Source organism: Hyla sarda, chromosome 6 (assembly GCF_029499605.1).
Source record: "Hyla sarda isolate aHylSar1 chromosome 6, aHylSar1.hap1, whole genome shotgun sequence".
In the NCBI taxonomy this organism is placed as follows: Eukaryota; Metazoa; Chordata; class Amphibia; order Anura; family Hylidae; genus Hyla; species Hyla sarda.
In genome coordinates this window covers 273,760,344-273,788,121 of record NC_079194.1, presented here as the reverse complement: position 1 = coordinate 273,788,121, position 27,778 = coordinate 273,760,344, and the positions used below count along the sequence as shown (strand labels likewise).

General features: G+C 40.6%; 1 protein-coding gene across 3 annotated transcripts; it reads left to right on the top strand.

Annotated features, from left to right (window-relative positions):
- The first annotated feature begins 559 nt into the window (after positions 1 to 559).
- On the top strand, positions 560 to 27,778 carry RCE1 (Ras converting CAAX endopeptidase 1). Of its 3 annotated transcripts, XM_056527352.1 has the most exons (8): positions 572 to 863; positions 947 to 1,049; positions 10,253 to 10,336; positions 10,426 to 10,504; positions 10,994 to 11,161; positions 23,284 to 23,355; positions 23,511 to 23,573; positions 26,646 to 27,775. In XM_056527352.1, exons 1-8 carry the CDS (start codon positions 739 to 741, stop codon positions 26,879 to 26,881), a joined length of 930 nt encoding a protein of 309 aa, XP_056383327.1. In that variant the 5' UTR covers positions 572 to 738; the 3' UTR covers positions 26,882 to 27,775. The 3 variants fall into 3 exon arrangements, with proteins under 3 accessions (XP_056383328.1, XP_056383327.1, XP_056383329.1); XM_056527353.1 differs by lacking the exon at positions 23,511 to 23,573 and having other exon boundaries at positions 560 to 863; positions 26,646 to 27,778; XM_056527354.1 differs by lacking the exons at positions 572 to 863; positions 947 to 1,049 and adding an exon at positions 5,923 to 5,955 and having other exon boundaries at positions 26,646 to 27,778.

The following is a 27,778-nucleotide window of genomic DNA, read 5'->3' as shown; positions in this document are numbered from 1 at the left end:
TCTGCTGCACATTGTACATTACACACAGCTCTGCTGCACATTGTACATTACACACACAGCTCTGCTGCACATTGTACATTGCACACACAGCTCTGCTGCACATTGTACATTGCACACACAGCTCTGCTGCACATTGTACATTACATACACAGCTCTGCTGCACATTGTACATTACACACACACAGCTCTGCTGCACATTGTACATTACACACACAGCTCTGCTGCACATTGTACATTGCACACACAGCTCTGCTGCACATTGTACATTGCACACACAGCTCTGCTGCACATTGTACATTACATACACAGCTCTGCTGCACATTGTACATTACATACACAGCTCTGCTGCACATGTTGCATCACATATACACACATTTATCAAAACCTGTTCAGAGGAAAGGTGGAGCTGTTGCCCATAGCAACTAATCAAATAGCTTCTTTTAGTTTTCAGGGGACTTTTTAAAAGTGAAAGAATCAATCTAATTTGTTGCTATAAGCAACTGGTCGACTTTTCCTTTGCCTAGGTTCTCCCCATTGGACCCAGTCTAGCCAGCACGTTTCGCAGGCAGAGCTCCGGTTCACTATACTGCTGCTCTTCAGGACACCTCTCCGTCCATTCATCCCGGGGATTGTACACTACACCCTCTTATTCCGGAGCTTCCTCCTTCTCCACGTGACCAGTCACATGACCATGACGTCATCAAAGGTCCTGGAGCCCGGTAACATCTATCATCTGCCATGTCGGAGGCTCCCGAAGCGGGGTCGGCAGCCTCGGGGCTGTGCGCGGTGTCCGTGCTCTGCTGCCTGGCCCTGGCCTGCTCCTATGTGGGCAGCCTGTATGTGTGGAAGAGCGAGCTGTCCCGGTGAGGAGCGGGGAGGGTAGAGCGGTGCCTGCTGCAGGTGCCGCCGCCTCCTGTCACTGACCTGTCTGCTCTCCATTATATAGGGATCACCCCGCAGTCATCAAGAGGAGGTTCACCAGCGTCCTGATCGTGTCCTCACTGTCCCCCGTGTTCCTGTGTGTCTGGAGGGAGCTGACCGGCATCAAGGTATGTACTGAGTTGTGCTACTACCTCCGCTGGCAGCACTGTCCTGATCAGATGAACTGGACCTGTCACCTGTGCAGGTAATGGCTGCTCCACAGTGTAGTACTGACTGGATATGGTATTTATTTTTACAGGACATCCCAGAAAAATCTTTTTTTTGAAATACATAAAAGGAATGTCCTGCTATACAGCTTAATGCATATATGTAATGGCAGCCTTACACATACACGCTCATTTTGACTGCATTTGTTCTCGGAGTACAGTGGTCCCTCAACATACGATGGTAATCCGTTCCAAATGGACCATCGTTTGTTGAAACCATCGTATGTTGAGGGATCCGTGCAATGTAAAGTACAGGACAGTGGTCTACAACCTGCGGACCTCCAGATGTTGCAAAACTACAACTCCCAGCATGCCCGGACAGCCGTTGGCTGTCCGGGCATGCTGGGAGTTGTAGTTTTGCAACATCTGGAGGTCCGCAGGTTGAAGACCACTGGTATTGGAAGTCATACTCGCGTGTCCCCGCCGCTCCGGACCGTCACTGCTGCCCTGGATGTCGCCCTCCATCGCTGTCGCCGCGTCCCTGTGGTGTCCCCGCCGCTCTGGAACATCTCTGCTGCCTCGGAACGTCGCTCTCCGTCGCAGCCATCACGTCGCTACGCACGCAGCTCCTATTGGATGACGGGACGGCGTGCGCAGTGACGTGATGACGATGCAGGGGATCCCGAAGAGGACGCACTGGAGCCCCGAGGACAGGTAAGTGATCGTCAGCGGACCACACGGGGCCCCGTAAACGGTTATCCGGTGGCAGCTGAAGCAGTCTGCGCTGCCGGATAGCCGTTTATGCGATGGCCCCGACATACAAAAGCATCGTATGTTGATGCTGCCTCTGAGAGGCCATCGTATGTTGAAATGATCGTATGTCGGGGCCATCGTAGGTCGGGGGGGGGGGGGTCACTGTACCTGTCATCAAACCATATATTCCATATATTCTCAGATTATATTCCCTAAATACTCCTTACACCCCTCCTGTCCTTTAAAAAAAAATTCAGAGCTTTTAAAGTATGGTCTCCTGCCAGGCTTGGAGGAGACCATAATAAATGTTTGACTTGTGGCAGGGAACTGAGCTGAGCCACCTAGTGGCCGTTTATTCATCACATTCCTAACAACATATAAAGGTTGAGAATTTTAAGTAAATAGCAAAGTGTCTTATAAATACATAAGGATCAATATATTAAGTTTAGTTTAGTGACAGGTTCTCTTTAACCCTTTAACTGTACGGCACTACATAGCAGGAGCTGCGCTTGCTTCATTCACGGCGGGTCCCAGCGGCTGTCAGCAGATCGCGCTGATGTCAGCCATTAACCCTTCAGATGCTGTGATCAATACAGATCACAGCATCTGCCGCAGGGATCAGATCAGCCAAGATGGCGGACGGAGGTCACCTGCCACCGCCACTCTCCCGGGGTCTTCTGCTCTGATCTGCCTTCCAGCAGACTAGAGCAAAAGATCGCCGATAATACTGATCAGTGCTATGCCCTATGCACAGCACTGAACAGTACTAGCAATCAAATGATTGCTATAAATAGTCCCTTAAGGGGTTAAGCAAAAAAAACCTGCAGGTCATATACGTGGTCCACCGAAGCTGAAGAAGTCCTCTGCATACACGGATCTCAAATGAAAAAAGAAAAAAAAACACAGAAAATCGATTAGTACACTAAGGGTATGTTCACACTGCGTAATTAGCGTGTAAACTCCTAACATCAGTGTGAATAGTCTTCTGCGGACCTGTTCATGCTGCGGAATTTCAGCAGCGGACAATTCCGCAGCTGAAAATTTTCTGCGCAAAGAGCATGTTTGTTCTTTGCGCGGAAGTCCGCGAGCACTGCATAGCGTGGTCCTACCGGCGAAGTATTTCGGCCGCCGCCAGATGGAATCTCTGCTCGTGGAGTTCTGTGAGTGGAGATTCCGTTCAAAATGTGTAGTGGGAACATACCCTTTATGGGGAAAAAAATATTAATATAGTCGCACATTTTTTTTCACAAATGCGACTTTTTGACAAAGAGGAGGGGAGGTGGGGTTACAAAGTGGTGTTCTGAAGTCATTTATTGATTTTTGCTTATGTGTGCTAAAAAAGTGGGATTGTAAAGTGATTTATTGTGTTTTGTTTATGTGAGCCAAATTTATTAACCCCTTGTGATAGTATGATAAATATGTCACACGTAGGCAAAACTAAAGCAAAAAATAACAATGCCTTAAGAACTCGCTTACCAAAGCCAACAATGATAAATGTCCCCTAGTGGGTCTATGTCTTGCCATTTTTTTTTCTCTATGGTGTTTCTCTCTTCTCCCTCCCTGCGTTCTTCTCATGTCAAGTCATGTAATTTTCAAGCACCTGCAGCCTAATTAGATAACCAGGTGCAGTAATCAAAAACCACACCCATAGCCTCAGGTAAAGTAGGCTGCATTACAGAATCATTTTAATGATGAATTTGCATCCAAATTGGAGCCTATCCCATGCCTGCCATATCAACTAAAACAAGTAAAGACAAGTGGGGAGACTTAAAGGGGTTCTCCACTATAAGGTGATTTAAGTACGTACCTGGCAGGCAGTAATGGACATGCTTAGGAAGGATCTGCGCTTGTCTTGGGGATAAATGGCTATGTTGTGAGATTACCTTAACACTGTGGCTAGCTTTTTGTGAACTTGTATTTCCTGTTTGACTTATGTATTTTTTTTTTTTTTTTTTAACTACAAATCCCACAATTCCGTTTTCCTCCCTCTCACACATCAGCCACCCCACCCATTGAAACAAAAGACCTGTGGTTTTTAATCCGGTTGCCTACAGCTGTTGCATTAGTTGCAGATTGATCTCGCTCTCTCACCATGTGATCGCTTCACCCATTGAAGCAGACAGGCTCCCTGTCATCAGCTGATTAGTGAGTCAGGTCTCGGCCGTATTGCAAGCTGGGAAAAATCCGAGACAACAGTCATTTTGTATGCTGGTAAAAATAAGTATTGGGGTGAAAATCACAGAAGAATTGTGAGAAAACCGTCACACACAGGTAAAGACACTATATCATGAACTACACTGTAGTATAGTCAAATAAAAAAAAAATCCTGGAATACCCCTTAAGTACGCAGGACGTAAATGTACGTCCTGGTGCGGTGGTACTTAACGCACCAGGACGTACATTTACGTCCTGTACATAACCGCGGGCATCGGAGCGATGCCCGTGTCATGTGCGGCTGATCGCAGCCAGGGACCCGCCGGCAATGGCCGACGCCCGCGATCTCGCGGGCGTCCGCCATTAACCCCTCAGATGCTGGGATCAATACAGAGTGCGCGATTTCAATGAATGATCTGATCACCCGCAGCGCTGCTGCGGGGATCCGATCATTCAGAACACCGCACGGAGGTCCCCTCTCCTTCCTCCGTCCTGCTCCCGGCGTCTCCTGCTCTGGTCTGTGATCGAGCAGACCAGAGCAGAAGATGACCGATAACACTGATCTGTTCTATGTCCTATACATAGAACAGATCAGTATTAGCAATCGTGGTATTGCTATGAATAGTCCCCTATGGGGACTATTTAAGTGTAAAAAAAAAAAAAAAAAAAAAAAATGTAAAATTAAAAGTAAAAAAAAGTGAAAAATCTCCCCCAATAAAAAAGTTAAATGTCCGTTTTTTCCTATTTTACCCCCAAAAAGCGTAAAAAATTTAATAGACATATTTGGTATCACCGCGTGCGTAAATGTCCGAACTATTAAAATAAAATGTTAATGATCCCGTACAGTGAACGGCGTGAACGTAAAAAAAAAAGGCCAAAATTGCTACTTATTTAATACATTTTATTTTAAAAATTTTTAAAAAATTTATTAAAAGTTTTTTATATGCAAATGTGCTATAAAAAAAAAGTACAGATCATGACGCAAAAAATGAGCCCCCATACCGCCGCTTATACGGAAAAATGAAAAAGTTATAGGTCATCAAAATAAAGGGATTATAAACGTACTAATTTGGTTAAAAAGTTTGTGATTTTTTTTTTAAGCACAACAATAATATAAAGTATGTAATAATGGGTATCATTTTAATCGTATTGACCCTCAGAATAAAGAACACATGTAATTTTTACCGTAAATTGTACGGCGTGAAAACGAAACCTTCCAAAATTAGCAAAATTGTGTTTTTCTTTTTCATTTCCCCAAAAAAATAGTGTTTTTTGGTTGCACCATACATTTTATGATATGATGAGTGATGTCATTACAAAGGACAACTGGTCGCGCAAAAAACAAGCCCTCATACTAGTCTGTGGATGAAAATATAAAAGAGTTATGATTTTTAGAAGGCGAGTAGGAAAAAACGAAAACGTAAAAATTAAATTGTCTGAGTCCTTAAGGGGTTAAGGAGATATATCATACATTAAAATGTATCACCTATCCGCGAGGCCCAGGTAACGGGGCGTTTCAGCCCCTCCATATATCTCTCTATGGGTGAGCTGGTCAGCTATCTCCGGCTCTCCCATAGAGAGATATGGAGAGTTGTATTGGGCGCTGATTCATGCGGGGTGTTGGAGATAAATTTTTTATTATTATATTATTATTTTTATTTTTATTTTTTGTCACCAAAATAAATACATAAGGAATCACATAATGGTCGGAGGGCACGGAACAGAATAAACAGTAGTAGGGGGTATTAGGTGGGGTGACTCCTAAGAGAGTGCATGGGCTTATTCCACATTGGGGGAGATTTATCAAAACCTGTGCAGAGGAAGAGTGGTGCAGTTGCCCATAGCAACCAATCAAATTGCTTCTTTCATTTTCCACAGGCCTCTAAAGAGGCCTGTGGAAAATGAAAGAAGCAATCTGATTGGTTGCTATGGGCAACTGCACCACTCTTCCTCTGCACAGGTTTTGATAAATCTCCACCATTGTCTTTTATATATGGTCTTATTGATTTCCTGTTAATTTGGGTTATTTACTATTTTCTCTGCTCTGTGACTATTTGATATACTCTCACCATAGTGAGACTGAGACCTAATACTGTTTATTCTGTTCCGTGCCCTCCGACCATTATGTGATTCCGTATGTGAGTTATAGGGAAAAGTTGACCGGTTGCCCATAGCAACCACATTGTTTGTTTCATTTTTCAGAGGCCTTTGTAAAAACTAAAGAAGCAATTTGGTGGCTATGGTAACTGGTAGAGAGGAGCGAACTTACAGTAAATTCGATTCGTCACGAACTTCTCGGCTCGGCAGTTGATGACTTTTCCTGCATAAATTAGTTCAGCTTTCAGGTGCTCCCATGGGCTGGAAAAGGTGGATAAAGACTCTTTCCTATGACTGTATCCACCTTTTCCAGCCCACCGGAGCACCTGAAAGCTGAACTAATTTATGCAGGAAAAGTCATCAACTGCCGAGCCGAGAAGTTTGTGACGAATCGAATTTACTGTAAGTTCGCTCATCTCTAGTAACTGGTCAACTTTTCTTCTGCACAGGCTTTGATAAATCTCCCAAAGGCATTTATTAGAACCTTTACATTATTCTCTAATAATGGCCTGTAATGCACTATATAAGCAACGAGACAAAAAATTATTCCTGGAGTGCTTCTTTAAAGGGGTAGTCCAACCCTAAGACATCTTATCCCCCTATCCAAAGGATAGGGCATAAGATGTCTGCGGGGGTCCCCAGCAGCAGGACCCCCGCAATCTCTCATGCAGTATCGACCTGTGTGAGCTGCACGCAGCACTGGAAGCTCAGTCTGAAACCTCACGACCACGGGGCAAGAGTGTTGTGACGTTACGCCCCGCCCCCTCAATGCAAGCCTATGGGAGGGCATAGACTTGCATTGAGGGGGCGGGCCATGACGTCATACTGGGGTGGAGTCGTGACATCACGATACTCCGGCCCCGTGGTCGTGAGGCTTGTGACTAGGAGCCTCCAGTGCTGCGTGCAGCTCACACAGGTGGGTGCTGCATGATAGATTGCGAGTAGAGATGAGCGAACTTACAGTAAATTCGATTCGTCACAAACTTCTCGGCTCGGCAGTTGATGACTTTTCCTGCATAAATTAGTTCAGCTTTCCGGTGCTCCGGTGGGCTGCAAAAGGTGGATAAAGTCCTAGGAGACTCTTTCCTAGGAATGTATCCACCTTTTCCAGCCCACCGGAGCACCTGAAGGCTGAACTAATTTACGCAGGAAAAGTCATCAACTGCCGAGCCGAGAAGTTTGTGACGAATCGAATTTACTGTAAGTTCGCTCATCTCTAATTGCGAGGGTCTCCAGCAGTGGGACCCCCGCAATCAGACATCTTATCCCCTATCCTTTGAAAAGGGGATAAGATATCTTAGGACTGGAGTACTCCTTTTTAATAGCAGAGTGTGAAGGGACACGGTAACATCCAGTTGTCTGTCTATTCATAAATTTACAGGAGGATTAATAAAGAAACACAATGGCCTTCATTTACTAAGAGTGGAGTGTGGTTTTCTTTGTGGGTTTTTATTTCCGACAGGTATTTTTCAACGGTGTTTACTAATGTTTCCCTATGTTTTTGCTTTTTTAACACCTGCTCTGAACTGTGGGGGTTTTGCGGAGCTCAAATCCACCACATTTTATGTTGAAACGCATGAATATGTCGGGAACACACACCCTTTTCTGTGACCATGCCCCTTTTTCGAGTTTTCAAAGTGAAATAGTTGTGTTCTTTTCAAATGTTGACGCTAATAAAATTTGTTGCACAATACAACACATTTTGGCACACAGCCTGACAAAACAGGGCGGGTTTACAATAGTAAATCAGGGCCTATGCGTTTTAAGAAATGATGCCCCAGAACAGTAATATTATGAAAGTCCTAAGTGTCGATGGGTCCCCTTTATTATATTTGTGCAGGTGCATCTACTCTTCGAATGTAAGCACAACTTAAGAGGCCAGAAGATATATAAAATATAGAAACTAATATAAATAAGTAACCACCTTGTAATACAGTGGTCCCTCAAGTTACAGGTACAGTAAAATGCCCATTCTAACTGGTCCATTCTTCCGGCCATTGACATGTTTGGCAGATCTGGACTGACCGTAAGATTGCATGTTGTGTCTGGTTTAAGTTACAATGGTCCAGAAAAGACCATTGTATGTTGATGCCATTGTAAATTGGGGGATCACTGTAAGCTTAAAACTGTTTTTTATTTTTTTATTTTTTTTCTCCTCTTCTCCTTAACTGTACCTTGTTCAAAATTTTCTGGATACTTAATAGCAAAGACTGCAGCCTCTCATTCTTAGATCCAGTTCAGATGTAGAGAATTAGACTTTTCTTTAACTATAGAGATTTTAGCTGCTGACTGGTACTCAGGAGTCTCTAGTTTGATCAGATCACCACCACATAGTTCAGTGTTAAAGGGGTATTCCAGGAATTTTTTTTATTTGACTATCCTACAGGTGCTGTAAAGTTAGTGTAGTTCATAATATCGTGTCTGTACCTGTGTGTGATGGTTTTCTCACAATTCTTCTGTGATTTTCACAATATTAATTTTTCACAGCTTACAAAATTACTGTTGTCTCAAATTTTTCCCAGGTTGCAATGCGGCAGAGACCTGACTCAGCTGATGACAGGGAGCCTGTCTGCTTTAATGTGTGGAGGGATCGCTTGGTGGTAGAGAGATCAATCTGCAACTAATGCAACAGCTGTAGGCACCCTGATTGAAAACCACACCGATTTGAATGGATGCAGCGCATTTATGTTTCTATGGGTGGGGTGGCTGATGTGTGGGAGGGAGGAAGATGGAATTGTGGGATTTGTAGTCAGAAAAAAGTCAAACAGGAAATACCAGTTCACAAACAGCTAGCCACAGTGTTCTGGTAATCTCACAGCATATCCATTTAGCCCCAAGACAAGTACAGATGCTTCCTAAGCATGTCCATTACTGCCTGCCAGGTATGTACTAAAATCACCTTGTGGTGGATAACCCCTTTAAAGCTGCATTCACTTCATGCTTTGTGTCTCCCTGACTTAGGTGTTTGGATCAGAACGGACTCCATTCAATCTAATGACCCAAATGTAGTCACCTAGTGACCTATTTGACTTTTGGCTCAGACTGAAAAACAAGGCAGACCCCAAAATTGAGATACCAAAAGTTGGATACATTTGGAAATTGACCCGAACGTAGCCATGAACTGGTGCCAGAAAATTAAACAGACTTGCAAATTAGTTCTCTTAAAAAAATCTTTACCCTTCCAGTACTTCTTAGCAGCTGTATGCTACACAGGAAATTATTTTCTTTTTTAATTTAATTTTTGTCTTGTCCACAGTGCTCTCTGCTGACACCTGATGCCCGTATCAGGAACTGTCCATAGCAGGAGAAAATCCCCATAGCAAACCTATGCTGCTCTGGACAGTTCCTGATACGGGACTCAGGTGTCAGCAGAGAGCACTGTGGACAAGACAAAAATGAAATTAAAAAAGAAAATGATTTCCTGTGTAGCATACAGCTGCTAAGAAGTACTGGAAGGGTAAAGATTTTTTTTTAATAGAAGTAATTTACAAATCTGTTTAACCGTAATAGGTATGATAGAAAGTGCTTACATTGGATAAAAGGAGAAAAGGCTATGTGATCTGAGCGTTTTAAAACTTTTTTATTGATCAAAATATAAAGGATTTTAATGGCATTTTTGAAAGACACATGGAAACTGACTTCTCCTACTCTTGGTGCTCCTAGCATGGGGACATCATTGATGATATTTATTTATGAGAAGTCTTTGAAACAATTAACTCTCTTTTTTACTCTTACGTTATGTTCACATGGCGTAAAATGCACAGAATGTCAGACATTCCGCACATTTACATGTTGTAGCAGTGCTAGGACCTCTCGGAAATGCTCCAGCCTTATATATTCCGTCATCAATAAATCGTTGAGGTATCTCTGGCTCTCCCATAGAGATACATGGAGGGAGCGTGTTGGTGTTGGTCGACACGCTCCTTTCCTGGAGAAAGCTGGAGTGCCATGCAGGAGATCGCGGGGGTCCCATCGGTTGGACCCCTCTGATCAGACACTTATCCCCTGCTCGACAGTACTCCTTTTAATGGCTGAAATGTACATTCCCTGCATCATTATAATTATTTTTTATTATTATTAAATATATAAAAAAAAAATATATATATATATTTATATTTATATTTATATTTATATATATTTTTTTTTTTTTTTTTTTATAGACCGATGCAGCCATACTTTCTCTTATGGGTTTCCGCTTAGATGGGATCCTCACTGCAACAATATTACCACTGCTACTCACCATGGTAAGACTGGACGTCCATTACACTCTGTAGCTTCATGCCGCGCTTTCAAGTTCTATTTGAAGCAATAATTTTTTTGCCCTCAATTGCAGATTTTATTCCTTGGCCCTCTTGTCCAGCTATCTGTGGATTGTCCATGGGGACTTCTTGATGGGTTAAAAGTTACTTTTGGTATGTATTTGTCATAGATATATGTAAGTCGCAGTAAAACAAAAATGTTATTTCTGTTTCGCTTTCACGTTTTTATTTTGAACCTCCATGTAAATGCACTGTTATTTGTATAAGTGTACCTTCACCTCTAAGGGGTTATCCACTGTTTTGCTAAAAATCATAATCCTGCAGGGTGTGAGAAGAACTAGAATACAAAAACACCATACTTACCTAGCCCCACTCCCCTGCAGCTCCTTTTGTGCTCTGTCTTGTCCACCTATTTTCTGTCATATTCCTGCTTCTAAGATGAGCGATTAGAGCAGAGCCTGTCTTGAAAGCAGTAAGAAGACAGATGGAGCTCAACAGGAGCTGCGGGTAAATATGGCTAGGTAAGTATGTATTCCCCCCCCCCCCCTCTTTTTTAAGCTTTTCCACACTCCCAGCAGGATAGGAATTTTATCAAAATGCTGGATAACTCCCCTAAGCCTTGTTTTTGCTTGCATTCTGCAGATCCCCGTTTTTGGAGACTCTGTTTCACTGACATGCGATGGCTTCGTAACCAGGTGATTGCCCCTCTCACAGAGGAGTTGGTCTTTAGAGCCTGCATGTTACCTATGTTGGTACCATGTACTAGTCCAGGGAGAGCTATTTTTACGTGTCCGCTGTTTTTTGGCATTGGTAAGTATAGCACTGTATAAGACATTTTAGTTGCTATGTCTTTGCAGCGTATCTGCCAGTAATAAGGACAGAGTAAATAGTTACTTTTATGTATGTGTAACTTGGGTCCCAGCATCTAAATCCCTTGTCCATAGTGACGTTGGTAAGAATCTGGTGATACGATATGTATCACGATAAACGTATGACGATACAATATATCCCGATATATCCTGAATCTGTCTGAAAGACGATATATTGCGTATTTTTTTTTTTTTTTTATGAATATAGTTATGGAAAACCTAATCTACACATCAATACAACATTCACACAAACATTACTGTATAAAATACATTTAACTTTTTTTTTCCTCTTTTTTTTCCTTTAATTTTTTTTAAGAACAATGAGGACTTACAAACTCTTGTGCTTGCAGGATTTCTTTTTTATAACAAATAAAATACTTTGACACAGCTTAGTGTTTGATACTAGATTTCACAAATAAATAAAATTCTAGTCTAAAATAAATACCAAGACATGTGCCTTATCAATAAGTTTATTCCAGTATGCTTTTTACAAAAAAAAGAAAATAAAGTGCTATCCTGCTTTAATGCATTTTCAGAGGTAGCAAAAAGGCTACTAACTTGAACTGTTAACCCCTTAGAGACGGAGGGTTTTTCAGTTTTTGCATTTTCGTTTTTTCCTCATCACCGTCTAAAAATAACTCCAATTTTGCACCTAAAAATCCATATGATGGCTTATTTTTTGCGCCACCAATTCTACTTTGTAATGACATCAGTCATTTTACCCCAAAATCTACGGCAAAACGATAAAAAAAATTATTGTGCGCCAAAATGGAAGAAAAAAATGCCATTTTGTAAATTTTGAGAGCTTTCGTTTCTACGCATTAAATTTTTCGATACAAATGACAATTTATCTTTATTCTGTAGGTCCATATGGTTAAAATGATGCCCTACTTATATAGGTTTGATTTTGTCATACTTCTGAAAAAAATCACAACTACATGCAGGAAAATGTATACGTTTAAAATTGTCCTATTCTGACCCCTATAACCTTTTTATTTTTCGGTATGAGGGCTAATTTTTTGCGCCGTGATCTGAAGTTTTTATCGTTACCATTTTTGTTTTAATCAGACAGTTTGATCGCTTTTTATTCTTTTTATATAGTATAAAAAGTGACCAAAAATACACTATTTTGGACTTTGGAATATTTTTGCCCGTACGCCATTGACCGTGCGGTTTAATTAACAATTTGTTTTATAGTTCAGACATTTACGCACGCGGCGATACCACATATGTTTTTTTTTATTTGGAAAAGGGGGGTGATTCAGACTTTTAGTAGGTAAAGGGTTAAATTATCTTTAACTTTTTCTTTTCACTTTTTTTTTTTTTTGCAAGGTTATAGCTCCCATAGGGGACTATAACATGCAGTACATTGAGTCAATACACTGATCACTGCCATTGCATTCAATGGAAGGGATCCGTGTGATCGGCGGTTGATTGCTCAAGCGTGGATTTCAGGCTTGGAGCAATCAATCGGACGTGCAGGAGGCAGGTAATGCACCCTTCAGCTGCATCCTAGCTGATCGGGAAATCGCGATTTTACTGCGATGGTCCCGATCAGCCGGACTGAGCTGCAGGGAAACAAAGTTGATCGCCGCTTCTAAAGAGTTAATGCCGGACATCAGTGCGATTGGCGATGTCCGGCATTAGCCACGGGTCTTGGTTGCTTATAGCAACCGGGACCAACTTGGTATGATGCGCACTCACCTGCTGAGCGCGCGTCATACCTCAGGAGACGCTTATGGACATTCATAAACATCCAGATACGTAAAGGGGTACTCCAGTGGAAAACTTTAATTAATTTTTTTCTTTTTTTTATCAACTGGTGCCAAAAAGATAAACAGATTTGTAAATTACTTCTATTAAAAAAAATCTTAATCCTTCAAGTACTTATTAGCTGCTAAATACTACAGAGGAAACTCTTTTCTTCACAGTGCTCTCTGCTGACATCATGAGCACAGTGCTCTCTTCTGACATCTCTGTCCATTTTGGGAACTGTCCAGAGTAGGAGAAAATCCCCATAGCAAACATATGGACAGAGATGTCAGCAGAGAGCACTGTGCTCGTGATTCAGCAGAGACCTCTGTGTTCCAAAAAGAAAATAAACTTACTCTGTAGTATTCAGCAGCTAATAAGTACTGGAAGGATTAAGATTTTTTTAATAGAAGTGATTTACAAATCTGTTTATCTTTCTGGCACCAGTTGATTTAAAAAAACTAATTTTTCCACCGGAATACCCCTTTAAATGTTCATTTAACCCCTTAAGGACCCAGCCCATTTATACCTTAAGGACCCGGCCATTTTTTGAACATCTGACCACTGTCACTTTAAACATGAATAACTCTGGGATGCTTTTACTTTTCATTCTGATTCCGAGATTGTTTTTTCGTGACTTATTCTACTTTGTCAATGGAAAATTTTTGTTGATACTTGCATCATTTCTTGGTGAAAAATTCCAAAATTTGATGAACAAATTGAAAATTTTGCATTTTTTTTTTTACTTTGTAGCTCTCTGCTTATAAGGAAAATGGATATTCCAAATAAATTATATATTGATTCACAAATACAATATGTCTACTTTATATTTTCATCATAAAGTTGACATGTTTTTACTTTTGGAAGACATCAGAGGGCTTCAAAGTTCAGCAGCAATTTTCCAATTTTTCCCAAAATTTTCAAAATCTGAATTTTTCAGGGACCAGTTCAGTTTTGAAATGGATTTGAAGGGCCTTCATATTAGAAATATCCCACAAATTACCCAATTATAAAAACTGCACCCCTCAAAGTATCCAAAATGACATTCAGAAAGTGTGTTAACCCTTTAGGGGTTTCACAGGAATAGCATCAAAGTGAAGGAGAAAATTCAAAATCTTCATTTTTTTACACTCGCATGTTCTTGTAGACCCAGTTTTTGAATTTTTACAAGTGGTAATAGGAGAAAAAGCCCCCCAAAATTTGTAACCCAATTTCTCTAGAGTAAGATCCACTTACCTGTCGGTGGAGGCTGCAGGACGGGATCGGCTGCGGTGATCGGCGCGGGCGGCGATGTCATGCGGCAGAAGAGGACTGCTCCTTGGATCCGACGGAAGCCGGTAAGTTGCCTAGCAACATCTGGAGGGTTACAGTCTGAGACTGTAGCCCTCCAAATGTTGCAAAACTACAACTCTCAGCATGCACAGACAGCTGTTTGGGCATGCTGGGACTTGCAGTTTTGCAACAGCTGGAGGTCTACAGTTTAGAGACCACTGCACAGTGATCTCTATACTGTAGCACTCTAGGTCTTGCAAAACTACAACTCCTAGCATGCCCACACAGCAGTTTGCTGTCTGTGCATGCTGGGATTTGTAGTTTTGCAACATCTGGAGGTCCACAGTTTGGAGATCACTGTGCACTGGTCTCTGACTGTAGCCCTCTAGATGTTGCAAAACTGCAAATCCCAGCATGCGCAAACAGCTGTCTCGGCATGCTGGGAGTTGTAGTTGCGTACCTCCAGCTATTGCATAACTACATCTCCCAGCATCAGTACTGACAGACCGTGCATGCTGGGAGTTGTTGTTTTGCAACAGCTATAGGCACACTGGTTGGAAAATACTGAGTTAGATAACAGAACCTAACTGAAGGTTTTCCAACCAGTGTGCCTCCAGCTGTGGCAAAACTACAACTCCCAGCATGCACGGTCTGTCAGTACATGCTGGGAGTTGTAGTACTGACTACACCCCCCATGTGAACGTACAAGGTACATTCACACGGGCAGGTTTACAGTAAGTTTCCTGCTTCAAGTATGAGCTGCGGCAAATTTTTCGCCGCAGCGCAAATTTCTAGCGGGAAGCTCACTGTAAACCTCTGCCAGTGCGAACGTACACTAAAAACACTACACTAACACAAAATAAAGGGTAAACACTACATATACACCCCCTTATATTGTCCCCAATAAAAATGAAAAACTTATTGTACAGCAGTGTTTCCAAAACGGAGCCTCCAGCTGTTGCAAAACAACAACTCCCAGCATTTCCGGACAGCCACTGACTGTCCAGGCATGCTGGGAGTTTAGCAACAGCTGAAGGCACCCTGCTTGGGAATCACTGGCGTAGAATACCCCTGGCCACCCCTATGCAATCCCTAATTTAGGGTATCCCTAAATTGTGGTATTTCAAGGAAACAGTTTAGGGCCACATATGGGGTATTTCCGTACTCGGAGAAATTGCACTACAAATTTTGGAGGCTTTTTCTCCTTTTACCCCTTATGAAAAGGAAAAGTTGGGGGCTACATCAGCCTGTTAGTGTAAAAAAAGAAAACATTTTACACTGACATGCTGGTGTTGCCCCCATACTTTTTATTTTCACAAGTGTTAAAAGGAAAAAAAAAAGACCCCCAAAATTTGTAACACAATTTCTTCTGAGTACGGAAATACCCCAGAAGTGGGCGTAAAATTCACTGCGGGTGCACAACATGGCTCAGGAGTGAGAGCGCACCATGTTCATTTGAGGCCTAAATTGGTGATTTGCACAGGGGTGGCTGATTTTACAGCGGTTCTGACATAAACGCAAAAACATAAATACCCACATGTGACCCCATTTTGGAAACTACAACCCTCACGGAACGTAACAAGGGGTATAGTAAGCCTGAACACCCCACAGGTGTTTAATGAAAATTCTTCAAAGTTGGATGGAAAAATGAAAAGAAAAAAAAAAAATTTCACTAAAATGCTGGTGTTACCCTAAATTTTTCATTTTCACACGGAAAAATAGGAAAAAAGCCCCCCATAATTTGTAACCCCATTTTTTCTGAGTAAGAACATACCCCATATGCGGATGTAAAGTGCTCTGCTGGCGCACTACAATGCTCAGAAGAGAAGGAGTGGCATTGGGATTTTGAAGCCCCCATAGTGCCAGAACAATGTAACCCCCCCCCCCCACATGTGACCCATTTTGGAAACTACACCCCTCACATAATGTAATAAGGGGTACAGTAAGCATTTATGCCCCACAGGTGTCTGACAGATTTTTGGAACAGTGGTCCATGAAAATGAAAAATGTAATTTTTCATTTGCACAGCCCACTGTTCCAAAGATCTGTCAAACGCCAGTGGGGTGTGAATACTCACTGCCCCCCTTATTAAATTCTGTGAGGGGTGTAGTTTCCAAAATGGGGTCACGTGGGGGGGTTCCACTGTTCTAGCACCACAGGGGGTATGTTGGAAATGCACAAGGCCCCCGACTTTTATTCCAACCAAATTCTGTCTCCAAAAGATCAATGGCGCTCCTCCTCTTCTGAGCATTGTAGTGCGCCAGCAGAGCACTTGACATCCACACATTGGGTATTTCCATACTCAAAAGAAATGGGGTTACAAATTTTTGGGGGTCATTTTTTCCTATTACCCCTTGTGAAAATGTAAAATTTGGGGGGAAAACAGCATTTTAGTGAAAAAAAATTCACACACATTTTTTTTTTTCCATTTACACATCAGACTTTAACATAGTATGCCATGTGGGGGGGGGGGGGGGTTTGCTGTCCTGGCACCATAGGGGCTTCTTAAATGCGACATGCCCTCCAAAAACCATTTCAGCAAAATTTGCTTTTCAAAAGCCAAATGTGTCTCCTTCTCTTCTGAGCATTGTAGTGCGCCAGCAGAGCACTTGATGTCCACACATGGGGTATTTCCATACTCAGAAGAGATGGGGTTACAAATTTTGGGGGGCATTTTGTCCTATTATCCCTTGTAAAAATTAAAAATTTGGGGGAAAACTAGCATTTTAGTGAAAAAAAAAAAATTATAATTAACACATCCAAATTTAACAAAAAGTCGTGAAACACCTGTGGGGTGTTAAGGCTCACTGAACCCCTTGTTACATTCCTTGAGGGGTGTAGTTTCCAAAATAGTATGCCATGTGTTTTATTTTTTATTTTTTTTGCTGTTCTGGCACCATAGAGGCTTCCTAAATGGGACATGCCCCACAAAAACCATTTCAGAAAAACTCGCTCTCCAAAATCCTACTGTCGCTCCTTCCTCTACTGCGCCCGCCGAACACTTGACATACACATATGAGGTATTTCCTTACTCGAGAAAAATTGGGTTACACATTTTCGGAAGATTTCTCTCCTTTTACCCCTTGTAAAAATTCAAAAACTGGGTCTACAAGAGTGTAAAAAATTAAGATTTAGAATTTTCTCCTTCAATTTGCTGCTATTCCTGTGAGACACCTAAAGGGTTAACAAACCTTTTGAATGTCATTTTGAATACTTTGAGGGGTGCAGTTTTTATAATGGGGTCATTTGTGGGGTATTTCTAATATGAAGCCCCTTCAAATCCACTTCAAAACAGAACTGGTCCCTGAAAAATTTTGATTTTGAAAATTTTGAGAAAAATTTGGAAATTGCTGCTATACTTTGAAGCCCTCTGATGTCTTCCAAAAGTAAAATCATGAGAGAGGGAGGAAGGCGCCTCATGTGTGGGATCAGTAGATCTTGTTGGTGGGGGTAGGGGACGGTAATTCCCAAGCCGCTTACCAAAGTTGGTTGTGCGCCCACACACAACAAGGTAAAGTGCAGAAGAAGTAAAGAAGAAGGTCCACTGCAGCCCTCCTGGGTGAGAGTAAAATCAAAACCGAAAGACCAGGGAGTCAGGAGTTTGTCTGGCGCAGAGAGGAACAGTCAGGCAGCCAAGTAAAATCAATGGATTTATTAGATGCAACGCGTTTCGCTGCGCATGCGCAGCTTCATCAGGCATGACAAGAGAAGGCTGGTAACAGATATATATACCTCCAGGAATTAACCATTAGAGTACTTTTTGAAAGAGTTGTTACATAAAATTACAAATCCACATATGAATGTGACAATGTATGAAAAATATATAAATAGATATAAATAAATATAAACAGACAAAAGTCACAAAAATTATAATGAAACAATAATGTAAAAGCACAATGGAATCATAAAAACATATATATATATATAATTATCGCATGTGGTGTGAATATACCACCACAAGCGACTCAAGCACTCACACCGCCTAGTCACCGGTGCGGCATTCAACAACGCAAGTTGGATATTATTTTAATGTATATAATATAAAAGAATAAGGACCTATAAGGTGCTATGTATGTTAGTTCAAAAGAGTAAAAAATTGATTTGTATATCACTGCATTATTAAATGAAAAATAAACAGTGTGGTAAAACAAATCGCAACTGACCAGAGGGTGATGTATGAACACTATTTAGAGAAAGTGAAAAAAATGAACTAGAATAACTAGTGCGGTATTGAATACAGCACCCGGCGAAAACGCAGGGTGTGAATATTCGTAAAGATCCAAATTTACAAACATTATATAAATAAATAAAAGATGCAAAAGTTTCTGTATGCAGAAAGGAAGGAAAAAAACAAAAAGCAGAACATGGATAATAAAACATTAAGAATAATAAATACACAGTGGGGCGCTCCAGGGTGAACAGCACCGAAGGAACAACGAAAAAAACGATCAAGATATAATATTTTGGAGATTAGTCCATTGGAAGAAATGGAAAGTTTTTTTAAACCCTAATTTATCAGATTATTTAACTGTATCGATACATTCATTAAAACCTTGAGGGTGCAAAGTGTGTAATTTGTGGATCCAGAAGGATTCACGATTATTTAATCTTTTGTATTCTGTTAGGTAAATGAATGGGGATAGTTTCTAAAATAATTAATTTCAAAGTTTCGGTATTTTTTTGATGATGAAGAGTGAAGTGTCGGGACAAACTATGCAACAAAAAAACATGTTTTATGTTCCATCTGTGCTTGTTCATCCTGGAGCGCACTGTTTGTGTGGTGCGGCCAACGTATTGGCGGTCGCAACCACAGGTGAATAGATAGATAGCAAAAGTGGTGTCGCAATTTAGTGAATCTTTTATTTTAAATGTTTGTTGTGTAGAAAAGGAAGAAAAAGTGTCAGTTTGGATGATCCATTCGCAACAAAGGCAGCGACTTTTTTTTTACAAGGGAAACAATACGGTTTAATGGAACAGGTGTTCTGTGGTGTACGGTGTTCGGAAAATCTACTGGGGGCTAATAAATTGCTAAGATTTTTGGAACGTCTGTAGGTAACATTAGGAACTGGGGGAATTATTTGGTTTAGAATTTTATCATTTTGAATAATGGGCCAGTTTTTAGTTAGTATTTTTCTGATATTAGATGCCTCAATATTGAAATTCGTAACAAAGTTATATCTAAAGGGGTTGTGGGGCTGATTGGAACTAGATTTTTTGGAAATAGATGTAACCAGATCAGATTGTTTTTTATCCTTCACCTTCATGTATGCCTTAGTTAGGAGCGATTTAGGATAGCCCTTCTGTATGAAGCGTCGTTTTAAAACCTTTTTTACAGTTCGACAGTGCACATTATCCAAGTTGGTTAAGAGGGGTGCCATTCGGCCAGTATTTACGAATTCGCAGAAACTGTACTTCTGATTCAGATTTTATCTCTCAAGCTGAGGTTTTAAAACGACGCTTCATACAGAAGGGCTATCCTAAATCGCTCCTAACTAAGGCATACATGAAGGTGAAGGATAAAAAACAATCTGATTTGGTTACATCTATTTCCAAAAAATCTAGTTCCAATCAGCCCCACAACCCCTTTAGATATAACTTTTGTTACGAATTTCAATATTGAGGCATCTAATATCAGAAAAATACTAACTAAAAACTGGCCCATTATTCAAAATGATAAAATTCTAAACCAAATAATTCCCCCAGTTCCTAATGTCACCTACAGACGTTCCAAAAATCTTAGCAATTTATTAGCCCCCAGTAGATTTTCCGAACACCGTACACCACAGAACACCTGTTCCATTAAACCGTATTGTTTCCCTTGTAAAAAAAAGTCGCTGCCTTTGTTGCGAATGAATCATCCAAACTGACACTTTTTCTTCCTTTTCTACACAACAAACATTTAAAATAAAAGATTCACTAAATTGCGACACCACTTTTGCTATCTATCTATTAACCTGTGGTTGCGACCGCTAATACGTTGGCCGCACCACACAAAAAGTGCGCTCCAGGATGAACAAGCACAGATGGAACATAAAACATGTTTTTTTGTTGCATAGTTTGTCCCGACACTTCACTCTTCACCATCAAAAAAATACCGAAACTTTGAAATTAATTATTTTAGAAACTATCCCCATTCATTTACCTAACAGAATACAAAGATTAAATAATCGTGAATCCTTTTGGATCCACAAATTACATACTTTGCACCCTCACGATACAGTTAAATAATCTGATAAATTAGGGTTTAAAAACTTTCCATTTCTTCCAATGGACTAATCTCCAAAATATTATATCTTGATCGTTCTTTCCGTTGTTCCTTCGGTGCTGTTCACCCTGGAGCGCCCCACTGTGTATTTATTATTCTTTATGTTTTATTATCCATGTTCTGCTTTTTGTTTTTTTCCTTCCTTTCTGCATACAGAAACTTTTGCATCTTTTATTTATTTATATAATGTTTGTAAATTTGGATCTTTATGAATATTCACACCCTGCGTTTTCGCCGGGTGCTGTATTCAATACCGCACTAGTTATTCTAGTTCATTTTTTTCACTTTCTCTAAATAGTGTTCATACATCACCCTCTGATCAGTTGCGATTTGTTTTACCGCACTGTTTATTTTTCATTTAATAATGCAGTGATATACAAATCAATTTTTTACTCTTTTGAACTAACATACATAGCACCTTATAGGTCCTTATTCTTTTATATTATATATATTAAAATAATATCCAACTTGCGTTGTTGAATGCCGCACCGGTGACTAGGCGGTGTGAGTGCTTGAGTCGCTTGTGGTGGTATATTCACACCACATGCGATAATTATATATAATGTGTGTGTTTTTATGATTCCATTGTGCTTTTACATTATTGTTTCATTATTATTTTTGTGACTTTTGTCTGTTTATATTTATTTATATCTATTTATATATTTTTCATACATTGTCACATTCATATGTGGATTTGTAATTTTATGTAACAACTCTTTCAAAAAGTACTCTAATGGTTAATTCCTGGAGGTATATATATCTGTTACCAGCCTTCTCTTGTCATGCCTGATGAAGCTGCGCATGCGCAGCGAAACGCGTTGCATCTAATAAATCCATTGATTTTACTTGGCTGCCTGACTGTTCCTCTCTGCGCCAGACAAACTCCTGACTCCCTGGTCTTTCGGTTTTGATTTTACTCTCACCCAGGAGGGCTGCAGTGGACCTTCTTCTTTACTTCTTCTGCACTTTACCTTGTTGTGTGTGGGCGCACAACCAACTTTGGTAAGCGGCTTGGGAATTACCGTCCCCTACCCCCACCAACAAGATCTACTGATCCCACACATGAGGCGCCTTCCTCCCTCTCTCATGATTTTACTTTTGGAAGACATCAGAGGGCTTCAAAGTATAGCAGCAATTTCCAAATTTTTCTCAAAATTTTCAAAATCAAAATTTTTCAGGGACCAGTTCTGTTTTGAAGTGGATTTGAAGGGGCTTCATATTAGAAATACCCCACAAATGACCCCATTATAAAAACTGCACCCCTCAAAGTATTCAAAATGACATTCAAAAGGTTTGTTAACCCTTTAGGTGTCTCACAGGAATAGCAGCAAATTGAAGGAGAAAATTCTAAATCTTAATTTTTTACACTCTTGTAGACCCAGTTTTTGAATTTTTACAAGGGGTAAAAGGAGAGAAATCTTCCGAAAATGTGTAACCCAATTTTTCTCGAGTAAGGAAATACCTCATATGTGTATGTCAAGTGTTCGGCGGGCGCAGTAGAGGAAGGAGCGACAGTAGGATTTTGGAGAGCGAGTTTTTCTGAAATGGTTTTTGTGGGGCATGTCCCATTTAGGAAGCCTCTATGGTGCCAGAACAGCAAAAAAAATAAAAAATAAAACACATGGCATACTATTTTGGAAACTACACCCCTCAAGGAATGTAACAAGGGGTTCAGTCTGCCTGACGGTTCCTCTCTGCGCCAGACAAACTCCTGACTCCCTGGTTTTTCGGTTTTAAAAGTAAAATCATGTCAACTTTATGATGCAGTCATAAAGTAGACATATTGTATGTGTGAATCAATATATAATTTATTTGGAATATTCATTTTCCTTGTAAGCAGAGAGCTTCAAAGTTAAAAAAAAATGCAAAATTTTCTATTTTTTCATAAAATTTTGGAATTTTTCACCAAGAAACGATGCAAGTATCGACAAAATTTTACCACTAACATAAAGTAGAATATGTCACAAAAAAACAATCTCGGAATCAGATTGAAAGGTAAAACCATCCCAGAGTTGTTAATGCTTAAAGTGAGTGGTCAGATGTTCAAAAAATGGCCGGGTCCTACAGTGAAAATTGGCTGGGTCCATAAGGGTTAAACGGCTAGTTTATTTTTTTTTTTTATTATATGGTCATATTTTGTATGCAGTTTTACACTTTGTGAGCTTGGCAAAGAAAAAAAAAATTACGAAAATTCTATATCTAGAAATAATTGCATATAAACAATATTTGGAGCTTTGTTTCTAGCGAAAAAGTTGGCTTGTGATAGGGGCTAAGTAGCTGATCGCAGAGGTTCCAACCGCTGGGACCCCCTGTGATCTCCAGAACCCAGCTCTAATTGAGGAGAGCGTCCTGCAGACGGCAGACACTTCATTCATTTCTATGGGAGCGCATAAGAGACCAGAATACAGCACTCAGACATCTCCGGCGCTCCCATAGAAGTGAATGCAGTCTACCGGTAGAAGAGGCACTCCTGCACTGACAGCAGAGTTCCCGTTCTGGAGATCGTAGGGGTGATCACCACGCCCCCCCCCGATCAGCTACTTCTCCTCTATCCTGTGGATAGGGCATAAGTTAGTTTTGGCTGGAGTTCTCCTTTAAAACTAGCAAGAAGAAAGCAAAAGTTTTGTCGTCCAGTTTTTGCTGCGTATACAGTACAACCGTTTATAACATTCCTACATTTTGCTCTTGGTAATTTTATTTATTTATAATAAAAATAAAAAAATAAACTTTTTTTTGCCTATAATACAATTTTATTTATTTTATTTTTTTTCTAGCTCATTTTCATCATGTCATTGAACAACTGAGGTTTCGGCAGGGAACCGTTCTTAGCATATTTCTGTCTGCTGGTATGTAATGTATTTTCATACTATGAATAGAACTTTTCATCTGTTTATAGTTTTTTTATTTTTATTTTTTTCTTCGCCTTGTTTTGCATTTGTTCTTTTCACCCGCTTTATTGCTTCATTTGCACAATTGAGGCAATGTAATTGTTTTCTTATAGCTTTTCAGTTTTCATACACTGCAGTGTTTGGAGCATACACAGCATTTATCTTCATAAGAACAGGTGAGAACATTTTGGATTGATGCAATATTTGTAAAGACTTTGGCCCAGTTCATACTTCACATTTTGATGGTATATTTTTTTTTTTCAAAAAAAATTAGAAATGTATTAAAAAGTTCACGCTCATCCACCATTTGGCTCCCTGTGCTCAGTTTTACAAAACTGCACCATAATGTGAAGTGTGCACTGAGCCTCTAAGAAAAATGACTTACTGTAATTGATTTTAATTGTGTATCAAAAGACCTTCCAGTGAACTTTGCAAGAAATAAACAGTTGTCTGATGGACTGGGGGGAGAATGATATTAGAAGTATAAATTTGAGATGGTTAAATTTTTTGCCAAATAGATCAGGGTGGTTTATGTTATATGGTACATTTTAGTGGATGGCAAAATCTTAGACAGATTAGGTCAGTTTCAGACAAGCATAAGCCTGGATCCACACTACATGTAACAGGTCAGTGATTGCTGAAAGAAAACTGTTTGCCTGTTTTAAATACACCACAATATTCACCTTTTTGCAAATACAGTGGTCCCTCAAGTTACAATATTAATTGGTTCCAGGACGGCCATTGTATGTTGAAACCATTGTATGTTGAGACCAGAACTCTATGGAAACCTGGTAATTGGTTCTAAAGGCACCAAAATCTCATCCAAAAAATAGGAAAAAGTGAGAATTAAAGATAAATAAGTAGATAACTAATATAGATAAAGCAAATCCTTACATATAAAAGTAAGAAAGATCTGCTGGGAGCTGTAATCACTGTCTAAGTCAGTGTTTCCCAAGCATGGAGCCTTCAGCTGTTGCAAAACTACAACTCCCAGCTTGCCCGGACAGCCTTTTTGCTGTCCGGGCATGCTGGGAGTTGTAGTTTTGCGACAGCTAGGGGCACCCTGCTTGGGAAACACTGGTCTAAGTAGAGGACAGGAGCTTCTTCGGGGTCCTGTACAGTACACGCAGTGTCCTAAAAAAAGTAACATGGAGACACCCTTACCTGGTGTCCAGAGGAGCAGCTAACCCTGATACAGGTAAAGTGTACAGAACATGTAATACCTCTCTGTACTGTAGGGGGCGCTACCAGACATCAGTCAATGCATACGCTTCAGTAATGCAGGGGTTTTACCAGAGAAATTCCCATTCTGATTGGTCGGTTCTTCCGACCATTGACACGTTTCACAGATCTGGACTGTCTGTAGCATTGTTTGTTGAGTCTGGTTTCAACTTACGATGGTCCAGAAAATACCATTGTATGTTGAAACTATTGTATGTTGAGGCCATTGTAAGTTAAGGGATCACTGTATCTGCATACTGCCAAAGTGCACTGTAAAAAGAGTCTAATACAAATAAATCTTTATGGGTCTAAAGACTCTTAACAGCATTATAGTCCTGTGGTTTGGCCACGGCTTGCACCCACAATACATAGGGTTTTAAGCTTGGGTGATATATCTCACAATGTGGCAGCTCAAAGTCATATGTGACGTGATTATCACTACTGTAAGACCTATAAAAGTATAATGCATAAGCGCCTACATCCCTCGGGCAAGGGGCAAAACTTTAGAGATATAATGGAGTGGAATTTCTGTTTTTCGAGGGCGGCGGGGTGGGGGTGGGGGGGTTTGAAGCAGGGTTACTGGCTGCGCACAGAGCGCCCGATACAGAGCTATGAAGGAGCTGAGGCAGGTGAGTTAATTTTTCTTATTTTATTTGGCAGGTTCGGGACAATTGTAAAATAGGTTTCACCGGACAACAAATTTTAATGAAAATTGAAGCGAAACAGACAGTGGGTTCCACGGGGTTATAGTGCAGGTGACCTTGATTACAATAAGGCATCCCTTAGCCAGATCTGTGGTCCAGTTACAGAGGTACCCGTTGTGTAGCCAGAATTGCTAATCTGGAATAGTCTGGCTTTGGAGGCAGGACCCAGAATACCCATCTTTCTTGCCTCCATCCCCTCTTCCCAGCAGCCCGGTGTTCTGAAGATTTTTGTTCAGTACACGGGCTCCCTTAGTTAATGGAGTGGCGGTGGTTGACAGCCCCCTCCATGCACTGTCTATGGGAGATACATGAGCGCTGTACCCATGCATCTCCAGTTCTCCCATAGAGATGCATGGAGGGGGAGTGTCCTTGGAGCAGTGGCTGATCTGTGCATGAGGAGAGCCGCCAGGAGGCTGCAAGAGGGTCCCAGTGATCAGAAACCCTACAGCACGGACCAAAACCCACAGTCCAAAACCTTCCCCCCCCCCCCCCCCCCTCCAGACACTCGTCGCCTATCCTGTAGTTAAAGTTAAAGGAAATCTGTCACCAGTTTCACCAGCATAACCTGTCGCTAATGACAGTGCAGGTGACACTGATGACAACGGTACTTACCTTGTCCCGTTTCGTGGCGGGGGTCTCCTGTGATGTCCGTTAGCTTCAGCTCTGGGCACCCGGCTTGGGTCATGGGTGGAGCTTAGTGACTTCACTGCTGCTTCCTGCTGGGTCCCGCTGCTAGAGAACAGCAGCGGTAACGTCACTAACCTCCGTCCGTGCCCCAAACCGGGCCGGGGCTGAAACTTAACGGAGAAAATTACCGGAGATCCCCGCCACGGAACGGGACAAGGTGAGTACCGTTGTCATCAGTGTCACCTGCACTACCTGTCGGTACCAACAGGTTAGTGCAGGTGACACTGGTGACAATTTCCTTTTAAGTACTGGAGATGCCCTTTAACTTCTTGTGCGCTGTGCATACAACATACAGACCATTTTTTCTACTATGGATCTTGTAATTTTGCTGAATAAAACATTGTATTTTTATTACAAGCCCTGGTGTTGGAATTTCTTATTCCGATACTACTTTCTGGTGCAGAACTAGACGGGACCCTTCTGAAGGTCTTACAATCTGCAAGATTTTAGCTTTAAATAAGAATACTTAGTTATTAATCCTTGAAGTAGAGGAATTATTAATTATGTAGTATGTAGACCATAATTAATTTTCATCCAGATTTTGTAACTGTGTGTGTCTGATTTACAACCATAACTATTACAATAATGATACAGAAGGTCTCTTGGAATGACTTGCATGTATGGTTTGTTTTTTAGGACACATAATAGGACCCGTTCTTTGCCATTCATTCTGTAATTACATTGGATTCCCGGCCATATTTACAGCTTTGGAACACCCACAACGTGCAACTATTTTCTTTTTCTATATCCTGGGCGTTGTCTTGTTTTTCTTGCTGCTCTACCCCATGACAGATCCCAGTCTGTATGGGGACATTCCTATCTGCTATCTACTGGAAAAAGGATCCAGGGACCATCGTTCTCTGTGTTTATGACTATAAACACTGTCTTTAAACTCCATGGCCACAAGGACTTGACTGAAAAGAAAATATAGGGTATATTTTGATGAACATATCTTATCCACTGGTTAAAAAAAAAGAAATAATAATAATTTTGCACCAAGTGAACAACATAACTGATGCGGTTGGTAAAACTTTGTTATGGGTATTGCTTGAACTGATGAATGGTAACAAGATGAACAGTTTTGTGCGAGCCATCTTTATAGAAGGAAAAAAAAATCTTCATTTTTCAGAAGATGTACTGTACCCATCCGAGTATACAACTGAACTTGCATATCTATTAACATTTTTAGGACTAGGTGTTTGTCGCCACCAGATAACAACATATATTTTTGGATGTAAATTTATTCCATATTGCTCTATTTTTTTACATTCGATGTGGACCCAGGCATAATTTATCAGCTTTTTGGTGAAAAGAAAATAAAACCAGTCAAGGTTTTTTTTTTTTGTTTTTTTGCGGACAGTTCAACGTTTACACTTTTTTTTTTCTCTCTTTGGTAATCTACTACAGAAGATCTACTTTCTATATTTGATCTTAACTTTAAATGATGTTGGGAGTTTGCAAAATAGGTTTATTATATTTTTATGCAAAATGTCTATAAGCTGCTAGAAGATCTTGCCAACTAAAGGGATGATGCATTTGTCAGCACAACATTTGGTTGTAGACATTGATAATGGTGCACCTGCTGCTACTGAATGTATTTTTAACATTTTGTCTAGTGTAACTGCATTCTCATAAAAGCAATATTCTGTGTTTGTTTTATGAACGTATTCCTTTTTGGCTTTTTTATCCCTTTTTTATTTCTTTGTACTTGCCAAAGCAATGTGAGTGGTTAATGCATAAAGGTTAAACCCCTTCCTGTTCTTTGGTGT

What these genes read in the sequence shown, in the direction of transcription:
- RCE1 (XM_056527352.1), top strand. Translation starts at nt 739, where the DNA reads ATGTCGGAGGCTCCCGAAGCGGGGTCGGCAGCCTCGGGGCTGTGCGCG. An exon ending in TGGAAGAGCGAGCTGTCCCG is followed by an intron (nt 864 to 946) that starts GTGAGGAGCGGG and finishes TCCATTATATAG; the next exon opens with GGATCACCCCGCAGTCATCA. An exon ending in TAGCATATTTCTGTCTGCTG is followed by an intron (nt 23,356 to 23,510) that starts GTATGTAATGTA and finishes GTTTTCTTATAG; the next exon opens with CTTTTCAGTTTTCATACACT.